At 43.4% G+C, this 14,787-nt stretch overlaps 2 protein-coding genes across 2 annotated transcripts in view; one reads left to right on the forward strand and one right to left on the reverse strand.

Moving 5' to 3' along the window:
* Positions 1-5,363, reverse strand: part of TDRD12 (tudor domain containing 12) — a 28,498-nt gene extending 23,135 nt beyond the window's left edge. The window contains exons 1-6 of the mRNA XM_035543397.2: positions 5,343-5,363; positions 4,359-4,520; positions 3,904-4,040; positions 2,519-2,638; positions 1,106-1,161; positions 25-110 (exon numbers count right to left, since the gene is read on the reverse strand). Coding sequence (XP_035399290.1) covers positions 25-110; positions 1,106-1,161; positions 2,519-2,638; positions 3,904-4,040; positions 4,359-4,520; positions 5,343-5,363 — 582 coding nt within the window. The remainder of the gene's footprint in view (positions 1-24; positions 111-1,105; positions 1,162-2,518; positions 2,639-3,903; positions 4,041-4,358; positions 4,521-5,342) is intronic.
* A 7,083-nt stretch (positions 5,364-12,446) lies between these two features.
* LOC118246501 (olfactory receptor 14J1-like) lies at positions 12,447-13,058 on the forward strand. Its single transcript, XM_035543640.1, has one exon. It carries the CDS (start codon positions 12,447-12,449, stop codon positions 13,056-13,058), a length of 612 nt encoding a protein of 203 aa, XP_035399533.1.
* Positions 13,059-14,787: the final 1,729 nt, after the last annotated feature.

A 14,787-nucleotide genomic window follows, 5' to 3' on the forward strand; every position in this document is an offset into this window, starting at 1 on the left:
CTGTAGATATTAGAAGTTTCTTACCTTTTCATCTTTTATTGTCACATAAAGAATAACATCAAATGTATTATCTTCTACAGCACATAACTTGGCTTTGATTTGCGTAGTTGCTAAATGTAGTAGTAAATAAGAAGGAGAAATATTAACCCCGTATCGAATTATCAGTATTTTTCAAGCTATACAAAAACAGAAATAATGATTAAATGAATACAACCTATTTGTTTGAAGAAAAACTACTACAAATGTTGTAACTTTTAAATGAAACAAGAATCTAACAAGGCATTAAGAACAGAGCTCGAAAAATGAAGTTGTCCTCAGTCTTTGAAGGAAGATTGAGAACTGAAAAGCATTAACGACCTGTCCACAGAAACTAGTCTTATTCATACAGTGAAATTATTTATATATTTATGCATATTTGTGAAATCAAGTTCCATGTTATTATTTCTTCCTATTGACCTTTACTTTGCATAATAATGCATTACACTTGGATGTGTGAAAACCTGTAAATCATGGAGTTGCCGTGTTCCATTAGTATGGGAAATTAACAGCCTAAAGACTCTTTACTGTTTTTATAAATTCATCCTCTCCTCCTCAAATATCTGCGTGTAGTGTATTGTACTTGCGAATAAGCAGGTAGGTTGTTTTTCAGGTAGAGGCACATAAACAAGATTAGACGAGAACAATAAAGGGCTGCTTTTCTAGCAATGCCAACAAGCGCTCTCACACCAATATATGGATATGGAAAAGACTGCATGAGCTCCTGAAACACCACACATGGGAAAGGACAACAGGCTGGAAAACAAGCATTTCTACTTCGCTAAGTAACTACTTGGAGCAGTAGATAGTTTCGTCCAAGATAGTTTATTCCAAGCTGGCAACTACCTAATCACCTTTAACAATTTATGCAGCATGGTAAAGATGCAAGTCTACACACATTGTTGGCTAAGTCAAATCACACCAAAAAATTTGAGTAAATCCCTTCTCTTTAGAATACTGTGAAAATTGAAAAGGAAGTATGATCAAATATATATTCCAGTACTACATTTCTCTCACAACTTATTTCCTAAAACAGAAGGGCCAATTATGATTTTGATAGCATATTTACCTTTCAGAAGGCTTTGAAAATACTGAGTAGCAGCATTATCCCATCTTTGGGCTGGCCTAGGAAAATAAACACAACCAGTTATCCCACATAATCAAAACTTCAAACGATAATCTGAAAAGTGATGCACATTCAAAAAAAAATGTTCTCAGTTCATGCTAAGTCTCAAAACTGTCTCTAACAGAAACATTAACACAGTCTTACTACTTTGAATGTAACTTCGGTTTTGATGTTTCAGTTCATTCATAAAATGAACTGCCTGAAAATTACGAGATACTGATTTGTCAAAGTATGATGGCTTATATCCAACATAAAATAAGGCAATCAGGAAAAAAAATAGATTAACTAAAAAGAGTGAGAATCCACTTGTAGAGTAGAACATATTAATTACTTTAAAAACGTATTGAGCAGTTTTGAACAAGCACTTTACAAACATTGTAAAGACTTTAGGGTCTGTAACAGAAAATTAAGTTCTTTACCATCTTCAGCAATTGCAAATACAAAAAAAAAAAAAAGGGAATCAAACATAAAGCATTGTAAACAAAATATAGTAGATATATGTAGAGAACTTCAGTGATCTTCTGATAATTCACAAAGGTGGCCCACTCAAGATGTATGCTATTCCCATCCTAACTAACCTAGTATTTGTTTTGTCAGAGTATCTAAGTAAAATACTGATTCCTCCTTTCAAAGGACAGTATAGAAAACAAACCTAAATGTCTAACTACATTTAGTTATAAATATTCTTTAATAACATAAATCAAGATAGGTTACTTGCTATAATGCCACATTCCCCCATGATCTGGCAGGTCTTTGACAATAACATCCTAGAACTCAAAGTAAGGACACACAAGCACTTTTCTTTACCACTAGATCCCAGGGAATACCGTATTCCACTCCTTCAAAACTGGCATAAATATGATAAGGAAAGTACAACAGGAATCCTAAGTATTTCAAGGAGACAGATATAATGGGGAAAACCAAAGCTATCTATAATGTTTATACATTAACAGAACTTCAGTTCAGGCAGAATGTGTAATGACCACAAACAAGATTGTCAGGAATAAGATGAGCACTTGTAAGAAACTGCACATGGATCAATTAGTAGAGAAGCTCATGTGCTGGAATCACAGTTCTGGGATTGTAGATGAAGGGCAACAACTGCCAAAAATTTGTCTGAATTTCTTAGTTTCTAAATAAACATCAAAAGATTCAAATAGATGAATAATAAAACCCAAATCATTAGGCAAGTTCTGTTTACGAATTGCTCTTGTAAAAAAGAAAAAAAAAAGATTTCCACATCTTATCTCCTATGTTCTTACTGAAACAGTATCCTCTGAAGAAAAAAATATATTGTGATGAAATTTCACACCTAAGAAATTTATGACTACAATACAATTGTTAAACTCTACTTACACTATTTTTGCTGTATCTTCACGAAAGTTGATACGCAACGTCACTGGCTTTGTGCAATACAATCTACATTTTTTTGCTCTATATGGGATTTGCATAAATGCTTTCACTGCAACTCGAACACTTAAAAACAAAGCAGAAAATCTCATTTTACAGAGCAGACTTTATTCTCCAGTGGTGTTTCAAACACATGCTTTCATTATCCTATATGCAACAACACATTTCTTCTAGAATTTTGGCTCCTACAGTGAAACTCCCTGGAACCCCTGTTTTATTTATTTATTTATCTAAGACAGGTCTAAGGAGCAATTAATAAACACATTTGCCCTGAATGTGAACACACTTCCCATTTAATAGAAAAACTAAATAGAGAAACTAAGTAGAGAAACTTTTTTAGAGAAACATCAGAAAGGTTTGCAGTACAGTTTAAAGTCTTTTCATGATATTTAGACCTCATACATTATATATACCATCTGGCGCTGCATATGCCATTTGGCAATTCTTACCTCTGAGTGAGAAACTAGGTATGACTAAAATCAGTAAGAAGGAAATTAATAAATATACTAACGTGCATCTGTACTCATTTCCCTAAAATAACTAATAAATGTTTGTATAGCTATCACTAGAGCCTTGATCTATACGTAATTACCCCTTATAAATGGTTTGATGGGAGACATTTAGTAACCAGCAAGACACCACCTATGCCAAGCTTTTAAGATCAATATAGTTATCATTTTTGTTCCAAGTTATTTCATAAATAAAAAGCAGTATATCATGTGTTTAATTCTATTAGAACGTATTTTAAACTCATGGCATTGTCAAGTTGCTCTCTGATACAGGCACATTCAATTTAAAAATGTTATTTAACTTAAGATTTTAAAATATTTATTCTAAAATATTTTAAATTCGCTTTCTTAATTTTATTGAATACTACAAAAACACTTGGTAAAGATTCTTGTACATGAAGTTGGATATTTTATTAAAGAAATTAACCTTAAATACGGCTGAAAGCTGGAAGAGATTTTTTAAGAGGCATTTTAAGATTTTAGAGACACATGGTTTCATAGTGGTTTTATTTATTTATCCCTTAATAAGGTATGTTTCAGTAATGTTAACTGACAACCATAAATCTCAATCATATTAAACTGACACTATTCCAGTTTCAAGTCTTTAAGGAAAAGAAAAATAGAATAGAAAACATCTTTTAAAAAATGAACAGAACAAAGACTGGTTTGCATCCACACTGACAAGGGCCCATCACATGGCTAGCAGTTTATTGTGGACCCACACTTCAATTAAACCAAAGCCTTGTGACTATTTAACTAAATAAACACTGATAGCCAAAAAAATACATTTCAGTGACACTCTCAAAAAACCCAAACACTTACTCCTTTGTTTTAACAAAAGTGTATTTGGCATAATCCACAAGAAAGCATTCTGTTTGATAATGACCTGCACAGTACATGATTGACTTAATAACTGCTCTACACCAGCATTTCAGTTCTTCACTGAAAACCACACAAATCTGAAAAAGAAAGAACAAGACAACAGGTTCTTGGAAACGGAACAAACATCACTGTCAGTTTTCTTAGAGGCAAGAAAAGTGTTTACAATGCAGCCCCAGTTTACTTTATAAACTGCAAGTATTGCAGCTTCCTTAGCGATAAAGCTTACAGGTAAGATGATACAAACGATATAGATGTCCTTTTCTACTACAAAGCAGTAGTCCAAAAAAAAAAAAAAAAAAAAACAACACACCACACATCTTCGATAATTCACCCCCTAAACCAATCCAAATACCAAGTTATTTCTTTTATTGTACACAACATAGCAATGTCTTTACCTGGCCTTTTTCTAATGTTACTGGCTTTACTTCATCCACATTTTCACAAGATTTGTCATAGAACTGATTCATTTCTGCATTCAGGTTTTTATACTCTATTTCATCAACTATGTAAGGCCCACATCCTTTCATAGTAACCCAAAAGCAACTTGGATCTTCAATCTGGTGCAAACAGTAGATAAAAAAAAAAAAAACAAGTAGTATTATCTCCTGCTGAAGTGATAGGGTATTTGCATGAGCATCTGAGCAGTAAACATGAATCTTAAAACCTTTAGCAAGGCCTCTTACATTATAGGAATAGATACTCAGCATAAAGAACGTTAATAGGCATAATACATCTTTCATGTTCAGACAATTAGTTCAATAAATGACTTCTAAACTTGTAAGTTTCTTTGGCACTGCAATTAACGACATACGCATTCTGAAAGGTAGAAGCTTTATTTAAAAAGTTTGTTAAACAAAATATTGCAAGTTAAGTGCAGAGAGATAAACTTTTTACTTCCATAGTATTTTCAGAACATGGAAGAAAAAAAAAAAGCCCCTGACAGGCTTTTCTTCAGTCTCAGAGGGTCTATAAGACAGCCAGTTTCTTTAAAATAGGGCCACAGCTTTCTGCACAGCCTTTGTAAGCATTTATATACCAGTCTTGCAGCTGATAAGTGTACTCACTACTCTGGGAAAAAAAAAAAATCCATGATCTCTTGCAGCATTAATTAGAAACCTATTACTATACTCAATTTAAGATTACATAGGATACCTTCCATTTTAGATTTTAGCTGCATCCCTACTATCCTCTTTTGAGACGAAACCAAGATAAAGACATGGAAAGCACGGGAAAATGTATATAATTTGTCAATGACCCCACCATGTTTAAGAAACGACTGCTGAACAGAAATGACGGCATAATCTTATTTGTAAATCTGATGTCTATAGTTTTATTGAAATAAACACCAAGCCTCTCAACTTTTAAAAATATCAGCGTACCTGTAGTATCATGACTTCCATATTGCCCAGCTACTGAGTCTTCTTTGACGCTACTGTAGGAAAGCAACAGACGTTTAACTATTCTAAAGCACATCTAAAAAGTGTACTTCTAAAGCAGGCCTACATATTTTTGCTACTTGTATAAGCAGCATTAGTCTAGACAACTGATTTACACGTACGGAAGACTTCTAACCAGCCTTCTTAGTGGGGCTCTATGTTGAATCCCAATGAAGATCTGCCATCCATATTTATTCACATACAACCACATCCATCTTCAGCATGCCACAACATACTTGTTCTCCTATCTCAACCTACTTGCAGCATACAGCCCATCACCTTACATCCAAAGGCCAACAGAAATATCTTGGTTGAAGACTGGGGCTGCTGCAATCTAGCTACTTGACCAAATGGTCAGCAAAACCCCAAAAGCTTACATCATTAAAAAAAACCCACAAAGACATGAATCCCAACCTTTGCCAACAAGTTTAGTATAACAGAAATTTTTACTCATTTTTCACAGCACACTTATACTGGAAAAGAACATATCTTTTGCATGCCATTTCAGCACAGCCTCACACATCACCACAGCTCTCATCACAGCAGCACTTAGCCTACCGCTTCGAAGAATTCACACCATGAGTGAGCAGCTAACGAAATATTTCAGGAGACAGAAGTCAAGGCAGTGCCCTTCAGCTAGCAGAGCCAGTGCCACCGTCCCGACATACACGAGGCCCGAGCACGACCCTCAGTGCACATCCCACTCCGCTCAGAAGCCTCCAGAAGCCGACCGCGGGCCCCCAGAGCGCGTGCGCCGCCCGCAGGTGGCCCCGAGAGAGGCGGTGGCGCCTGGCTGAGGTTCGGCCGCCAGAGGCGGGGAAAGGCTGCGGGCAGGGGGCGGCGCGGGGCCGGCCTCGGCTCGCTGAGGGCGGCGGGGTGGCGGTGCGTGTGAGGAGGGAGAGCCCTGCTTTTGCCTTCCTGCTGCTCCTGCTTCAGGGGGGCTTTCCCAGACCCCGAATCCGAAGCGTAGTGTGTGCCTGAAAGGTCTGTAAAAGGAGGCAGCTGGGGAGCCATGGCACCTGGCACTTCTCTGGTGGAGTTCTGCTATGATAAAAAATACATGCATCCCCACACAGGCAGCTGTTGGAAATGTCCCCTGACATCTAGGCCCTTACAAAAGTGTTACTTCATTCTTACATCAAGCTCTGTGACAAAATAGCAACATTTTTATTATTATTATTCCTCTCCTACGCTCCCTTTTCCATTCAGGCTTAATGTTTTTTTCATTCGTGGGACTACCCCCCGTGCTGCCCAGCACCGAATAAACATACCTACTTTACAATCTTACTGATTGTGGAGTCCGTTTTCCTCAAGTCAGTTTGGTGAGCCAGGCAGGAGACGCTCTGCTCGGCTGCGGGATCGATTGTGGAGCAGACACCCCTAGGTGCATCCCGAGTATTTTCCTTGGAGGAGCCTCCACTCTCAGCCGCTCACTGCAGGAGCAGACAAAGACCTCCTGGAGCTGCGGACATGTACAGTACAGGAAGGGCCTGTAAGTCGTACGCATGGCCAGGGCAGCTGGTAAATCGCACAGAGACATCTGGCGTGCAGCATAGTCCCCATACGGGAGGAGGGTACCCTACAGGCTGACCGATAGAGCGGTCAAGGGAGATTTGGTGACCGATAGAGTGGTCAAGGGGTATTTGCTGACTGATAGAGCGGCTGCTAGTGATCTTGGGAGTAGATTGAGCAAATCCGAGGTTACCGCTGCATCCCCAGTTTTGGGAGCCAGGACGGACCTGCTAATGACTGTATAAGAAGCAGGAGAAGGGTAAGCGGGCCTCTCAAAATTGTGACAAGGTTATCTGGGTAATATTTGCAGCTGCTGGAGGGATATTCACTGTGGTGTTTGGTCAGTTTCCCAAGTATCGGGGAGGCTGACTGATTATCGAAGTGGTAGAATGGAGAGAGTCACTTCTTTGGTGGTTCGGGCTTGAGCCCTGGGAATTTGGTAAGAAAGGGGGAGAGCGAATTTATTTAGGAGGAGTTTAACACCTGGCAGACAGACAGTGGCCTTAGATTGGGAACAACCTATCCCCAATACCTTTTTTAACCCCCATATTTACAGATACAGGGGAGTGATTTCTTGTTTTGTGTGTGGGCTTACTCACAAAGGAAATGAGAAAAATTGTTGCTGTATGTATGCAAATGAGGCAGGATGAATTGAGACTGATCTCAAAAATATTTGGGAAAAGACCAAGATCTTCCACAAGGTAGTTCAAGATGACACCTCGTTGGTTCGAGAATTATGGAACAAACTGACCTCTTGGTTACCCAACTTTTCTTGGCTTAAGCAACTGTTTATAGGAATATTGATCTTGCTTTTACTAGTATTCTTAACCTGTGTATTGGTACAGTGTGCATTTTGGTGCTGTATGAAAGGACTAGATGATTATGAAACCTGTAAGTGTAACCGAAACAAGTACCAAGTAGAAACTGGTAAGAATTTTATGAAAACTTTGAATCAAGAAGGAGTGTTATAAGCAAAAGAATTTGCTTAGGATAAAGAAAAGGGGGGACTTGAGACAGGGAGGGAACAAGATAAAGGATGGTGATTCCTAGGTCTTAGCTAGCACAATTGTATGTTAACGACCCAAAGATAAGGGAATAAAAGACTGTATGCATAGATAATGGAACCAGCAAGAACTGGCTTGACTGCTGAAGTCTGTCAAAGACAGGAAAGGCCAGAAGACAAGCAGCGAGGAAGACTTCTGGCCTTCAACAAAAACCACCAGAGTATGCCAGAGGACGACCACCCAAGGACTCCAGTACGCATACAAACAGAGACGGAACCTCCGTTAATGATTCTTTGTTAATGATTCTTCGGAGACCTGATGAATAAACAAGAGACTTACAGGAAACAAAATGAATATGTATTTGTCCCACTAATATAAGCACACTGCCAGTAACCGTTGGCACACAAGTGGAGTGGAGCTATCCCCCTTGCGCCCGGTGTGTGTGCACAGTGCCGACTAAACATACCTGCTTTAAAACTATTCCGAGGTTATAGAGTCTGATTTCCGCAAGTCATCCCTCTGCCCCACAGCGACAGGGCAGGGGTTCCACCACCCTCTGGGGGGCATCCCCCCCGCGCCCTTCTCTCTGCCACACCAGGGAGTTACTCCACCAGGCAATCTCCTGCTCACATGCCCTGGTGCTCCTTAGTCTCTCCACCTCTTCCTTGAGCTCAGCCACCATGGCGAGCAGACCTTCCACCTGAGAACAGGCGGTCTCCCCGCTGCCCTCCCCCAGCAGCGACAGGCTCAGGCACTTCCTGCAGCCAGAGGCCTGAACAGCCACGTCTCTGGGCAGGCCCTCCGTCTGGGTCGCCACAGTCTTTTTAGAGTGAGCTCTCTGCTTAGTGGACACCCTGGTAGGTGTGTGATCTTGCAGACTGCCAAGAGTTGGTGCAGAGTCCCGTGCCCTGCCATGCCAGCTGCACACCGGTGCACAATGCTGCTGGCCCCTCCCTGCTCGCGGTGGGCAGCGACAAGGAATGCAGGTCATAAAAGCAAAGAGCATGAGTGTCCTGGTGTCACTGCAGGAATGCTCCAGCAATGGGGCAAAATCCTAGAAGTGGTCCATGACAGTAGGGTGACCATAGGAACAAGGCCACCAGCACGAAGCACTCAGGATGTACAAAAGGTGCAGCTAAAATTATTACCACCTCTGTGAGCAAAGGGGGTGCTGTTTCCAGTCAGGAAGCCTGCCAGAATCTGGCACAGGGTGGTGGAGCTGTACAAGGTCTGTGAGGATGAAAAATTCCCCAGGAAGAAGTCCACAGGTGTCTGTAGAAGCTGGCTTGCCACCACCAACACAATGAGGAGGTTTTTCCAAATCCCAGTCACTGTGCTGGGCATGTGGGAGAGGAGGAAGAGGTTTGTCTCAGGGTTGAGGAAGTTTCATATTCACAGTATGGAAAACTCAATCGATGATGTCTGACTGTCCAATTCCCCTTTCTCCGTGGGAAATTCTAGGGCATTCTGGTGCCCTCTCTCCTGGTAGGACACCAGTGAGCTAGGCACTTCTTTCTTAGTTGCTTAAAGAAATTGTGAAGGAAGTTCAGAGAGGTGAAATGATCCCTGACTATAATGGCCAAGGTGTTCTGCCAGTCAATGGGTATGGAACAGGGGTTAAGGGAGGGAACTACTTGTACCTCCTGTTAGACAGCCACACTCTGAGAACAAAGCACACTCCTAATGGCAGTCTCTCCCATGTTCAGAGAGGAAAGGTCAGGATTTACTTCAGTCTGCTTCAGACTACACACCCCAGGAGAGATCCTGCTGCCTTTTAGGAGCTGTCAGCCCTGAGGCCTTGGAGACATCTCCGGGGAGCTCCATGGGACAGAGCAAGTGATGCCATGGTCAGGTCATCTGCTGCTGAGCTGCTCTGGGCTCCTGGGCTGGAGGGAGCTCCTGGCAAACCGGCAGCACTGCAGACAGACGGCTCTGCCCAGGAGCAGCTCCTCTGCACAGCACAGCAGGGCTAGGGGCACTGCTGCTGGTTACAAGGGGAGAGTATAGGAGAGAGGTTAAAGTCTGTGAAGAGTGCAACAACAGAGGACAGCGTGTGGCAGGACAAAGCTGCAGGATTGTTACACTGTGAGTGAGTCTCTGGCAGCAGGACAATGCAGATGGGGTTGCACAAGGGGTCTTCTAAAGCTGGTGCATCCAAGGGCTGATAGCTTATGTAACGATGACTGTCCCTCTTTCTCCTGTGTGGAGTAGAAGAGGCTCTAGAGAATGGCATTTCTGAGGGGGTTTTCGGTACAAAAAAGACAGGGATCTCCTGGAAAGAGTACAGCAGAGGACCACAAAGATCATACAGGGCCTGGAGCATCTTCCCTATGAGGAAAGGCTGAGAGACCTGGATCTGTTGAGCCTTGAGAAAAGAAGACTGACAGGGGATCTTATTAATGTTTACAAATACCTTAAGTGTGGGAGACAGAGAGATTTGGCCAACCTCTTTTCAGTGGTTTGTGGGGACAGGACAAGGGCAATGGCCAAAAAATGGATCACAGGAAGTTTCGCACCAACATGTGAAAGAACTTCTTCACAGTGAGGGTGATGGAGCACTGGAACAGGCTGCCCAGGGTTGTTGTGGAGTCTCCTTCTCTGGAGATATTCAAGACCTGTCTGGATGCCTACCTGGGCAACCTGCTATAGGGAACCTGCATTGGCAGGGGGGTTGGACCCGATGATCTCTTGAGGTCCCTTCCAACCCCTACAGTTCTGTGATTCTGTGATTCTGTGATTTTCAAGAGGAAGGGCAAGGCATGGACTACCTGAAGGGGCAGACACTTCCTGGAGCTTGGGCTTTCAGATTCCTGCTGTGGAGGGGAGACAGGTTACATGAGAACAGATTGTCAGGATTGTACAGGAGACTGAGACTCCTAGAGAATTGCAGTTGCAGATCAATATGTCAGTGATGAACTTCAGAGTGTCCCCTCACACCTCTCAGCCTACACACTGCATGCTCACCTTTATGGTCCCCTCATACGGTCATTAGGATCTGCAAATGCTGTGATGCCCATAGACAGTGCCCTGTCCTCAGAAGGTGTCTGCAGGGCAAAGCTGAGCACAGGGCGTGCGGGATGGGATCTGTGAACACGTCTGTGAGGACAGGAGGAGACGTGGGGACAGAGAAACAGCTCCTGGCAGGGACAGCTTCAGGCAGAAGAGACATGGGCAGGCAGTGAGAGAGAGCTGCCACCAGAAGCATTTCTTTATGTTTCCCCTCCTCTCCCTGCCTCCTTTGTCCCCATCAAGCCTGAAGGCTCTGGGCACTGCACGTGTGTGTGTGTGTTTGTGTGTGTATGCTGCTGTTCAGGACACCATCATCAAGACATTGGAGTCTTTCCCTGGGGGGTCCTCCTAGGCTGCAGGCTGCCCTCCACAAAGGCACAGTTCTCCCATAGCATCTCTGTGCTCTCCAGGAGATCCATGGAGAAGACACCTTGGTGCTAAGGCTATGGAAGTGACACTGGGCAGCTGCAATGAGCTCTTTGGGTGGAAATGAGCCCTACTTGGGAGGAAGATCTGAGCGAAGCCCTCCTCAAGTGCGATGAGACAGGTGAGGGATTTGGAGATCTGAACTTGGAACCTGGCTTCCTCTGATCTCAGCAGTGTCCAGGTTCTTTGCAGTGAAATGTCTGAGTGTGATCTTTGCCCAGCTCAGAGAGGCGCCAGGAGTGGGCAGCTGAGGCCAGGACTGATGTATAAACCAGCTCTCCTCACTCTGGACTCAGGAACAGTACCTGCGCCTCACAAGACCTACGTGGTTTCATTTGCAGTGCAGTAGAGATGTCCAGGATTTCTGCCTTAAAAACGCTTCCCAATGTTTGGTGCAGCCACAGGAACAAAACATACAATCCCTAGAGCCCTGTTCAGAATTTGGTTGAATCAGGAGTGACAATGCTGAAAAGCTCTTTGATATGGTAAGTGGATTTATGCTGAGATCATCCTCTGCTTTTATTTAACGGTTGCTGCTAAACAGTCCCCATTAAACCGTCCTGCTCCCAGTAACACCCTCAGATACTATCAAACAGAGGTCATGTAAGGCACCTGAAAAAGTTCTTCCTGGAAGGTTAAAGGCAGTTTGGGGGATTTTGATAAGAAATGGAATTAGTTTAGAAACCGATTAGTCTCCTAACCTCTCACTGCCTTTTCCTCTCTGGACAGATCCCCACATCCAGAGGCAACAAATGTCCAATGGCAGCTCCATCACTGAGTTCCTCCTCCTGGCATTTGCAGACACACGAGAGCTGCAGCTCCTGCACTTTGGGCTCTTCCTGGGCATCAACCTGGCTGCTCTCCTTGGCAATGGGCTCGTCATCACAGCTGTAGCCTGTGACCACCGCCTCCACACCCCCATGTACTTCTTCCTTCTCAACCTCGCCTCCTTGACATGGGCTCCATCTCTGTTACTATGCCCAGATCCATGGCCAACTCCCTCTGGGACACCAGGGCCATCTCCTATGCAGGATGTGCTGCCCAGGTCTTTCTCTTTCTCTTTTTGATTGTAGAAGAATTGTGTCTTCTCACTGTCATGGCCTATGACCGCTACGTTGCCATCTGCAAGCCCCTACACTACAGGACCCTCCTGGGCAACAGAGCTTGTGCCAGTATGGCAGCAGCTGCCTGGGGCAGTGGCTTTCTCAATGCTGTCCTGCACACAGCCAATACATTTTCACTACCTCTCTGCAAAGGTAATGCTGTGGACCAATTCTTCTGTGAAATTCCCCAGATCCTTAAGCTCTCCTGCTCACACTTCTACATGAGGGAAGTTGTGCTTCTCATGGTTAGTGTCTGTTTAGCTTTTGTTTGTTTCGTTTTCATCTTTCTGTCCTACATGCAGATCTTCAGGGCTGTGCTGAGGATCCCCTCTGAGCAGGGAAGGCACAAAGCCTTTTCCACATGCCTCCCTCACCTGGCTGTGGTCTCTCTGTGTCTCAGCACTGCCATGTTTGCCTACCTGAAGCCCCCCTCCATCTCTTCCCCATCCCTGGACCTGGTGACAACAGTTCTGTACTCAGTGCTACTGCCGGCAGTGAACCCCCTCATCTACAGCATGAGGAACAAGGAGCTCAAGGATGCTATACGGAAAGTGATTTCATGGATGTTTCTCAGTTGTGATAAATTTCCCATCACTCTATGCTAATGATTCTCAGGTTATCCTATGTCTGGACTGTACTTTGTGTTCATTTTGTTCTTTGTTTGTTTCTTTCTTTTTTTCTTCCTTTCATTTGGATTTTTATTATCAGTACTGCTGTTGATATTATTTTGTAGTAATCTGTGGTATTATGTTCCTATGTTTATGTTTGGATTCATCTAACTTCTCCTGAGGAATCAACTTTCTCTGTCTCACCTGAAGCCTCTATAAAAGTGTGTCTAATACTGTGTCAGAGCGGCTGCTCTCCTATCGTGTCTGTAATTAAATGGGATCTCTCCAGTGCAGTGCCTGAAGTCTGGGCTCTTCTTCCAATGATGGTATTAACAAGCTCAAGCTATTTCACCCACAATGGGTGAACACCCACCCTAGGTTTGTTTATAGTTGGATTTGGAAGACAAAAGATCATATTGATGTTGGTAGCCACTGGAGACCCAGGGATGGATTGAGAAGTCATCCATAGGTGTCCCATGATAGTGCAGATTGTGAATGGTCACTGAGCTTCATTCCCTGGGCATATGTGACATGCAGATGATGTCTTTAAGGAGTGAAGTGTGGAGCAGCCTGGAGAGGCTGGGGGATCTCCAGGGACTGTTTTTCCATGGGTAGGCCAATGGCTGGAGCCCTGCAAAGTGAAAAATCACCCAGAGTGGACTCACCCAAAGATAATGTGCTAAGTTGAGGTATCTGCAGGGAATGAGGACTCTGCAATTCCCCACAATGGGGAGATTGTGCCCACAGTAGGCACAGGTAGACCTGAGATATGTGGGAGCTGGCTGAGGAGCCCCATGGCCCCGATTTCTGTTCTGTCTTGGTGAGCGAGCATGGTGAAAGCAGAGAAAGTGAAGGTAGAGAATCATAGAAGCATAAAATCATGGAATCATAGGAGGGATTGGGTTGGAAGAGACCTCTAAAGACTGCCTAGTCCAACTCCCCTGCCATGCACAGGGACATCTTTCACTAGATCAGGTTGCTTAATGCCCCATCAAGCCTCTTGAGGTCCCTCTGGACACCATCCCTTCCTCCTGTCATGTCAACTGCACCACTCAGCGTGGTGTCATCTGCCTGCAAGCGTCAACCCTGAAAGTTTTGGACACTCTCCAGGGTAGTCACTTAAGCCTCTCTATTATTGAGAGGACCAAAGCAGTGTAGTCTTAAACTGGAGAAAACAAGGATACTAATAACAGAAACTATAACAGAACAGCTAATGAAAGATTTATGTGAAGGAACACACTTTGGTGCTGATGCCATGGTAGATAGCCTGAAGCACTTTCCAATTGGACCAAAAATGCAAATGATCGCAAACCAAATAGTGCAAAAGTGTCCTGTATTGCTGCCACACTGACTGTGAAAACATTCATGTTAAGCCCTTATTCTACTTCTTACCACTAACTAATAGCCTAACTGATCCCCTACATGCTACCCCTTCTTCTGACCGGAATCCACTCCCCTTACTGTTAACTTCTCCAACCTTAACTCAAAGAAAAAAAAAACAGAGCCCTAACACATTATGCTTATTCTATAGGTCACCTTAAATGTTAGCATTAATCCCAATCATTGAATTTCCAGCCTTAACCCCAGCCCTCACCACAGCCCTAAACAGAACTCTGACCCACAAAACTTACCCTTATCCCAAATCTTGACCATGTCCCTTGAGCCAAACACCAAACACTTCCTCTAAGCCCTTGCCAAACCCTTAACCCGGGAAGGCAACCTCTAA

The sequence above is a fragment of the Cygnus atratus genome, chromosome 12 (genome assembly GCF_013377495.2).
Source record: "Cygnus atratus isolate AKBS03 ecotype Queensland, Australia chromosome 12, CAtr_DNAZoo_HiC_assembly, whole genome shotgun sequence".
NCBI classification, from domain to species: Eukaryota; Metazoa; Chordata; class Aves; order Anseriformes; family Anatidae; genus Cygnus; species Cygnus atratus.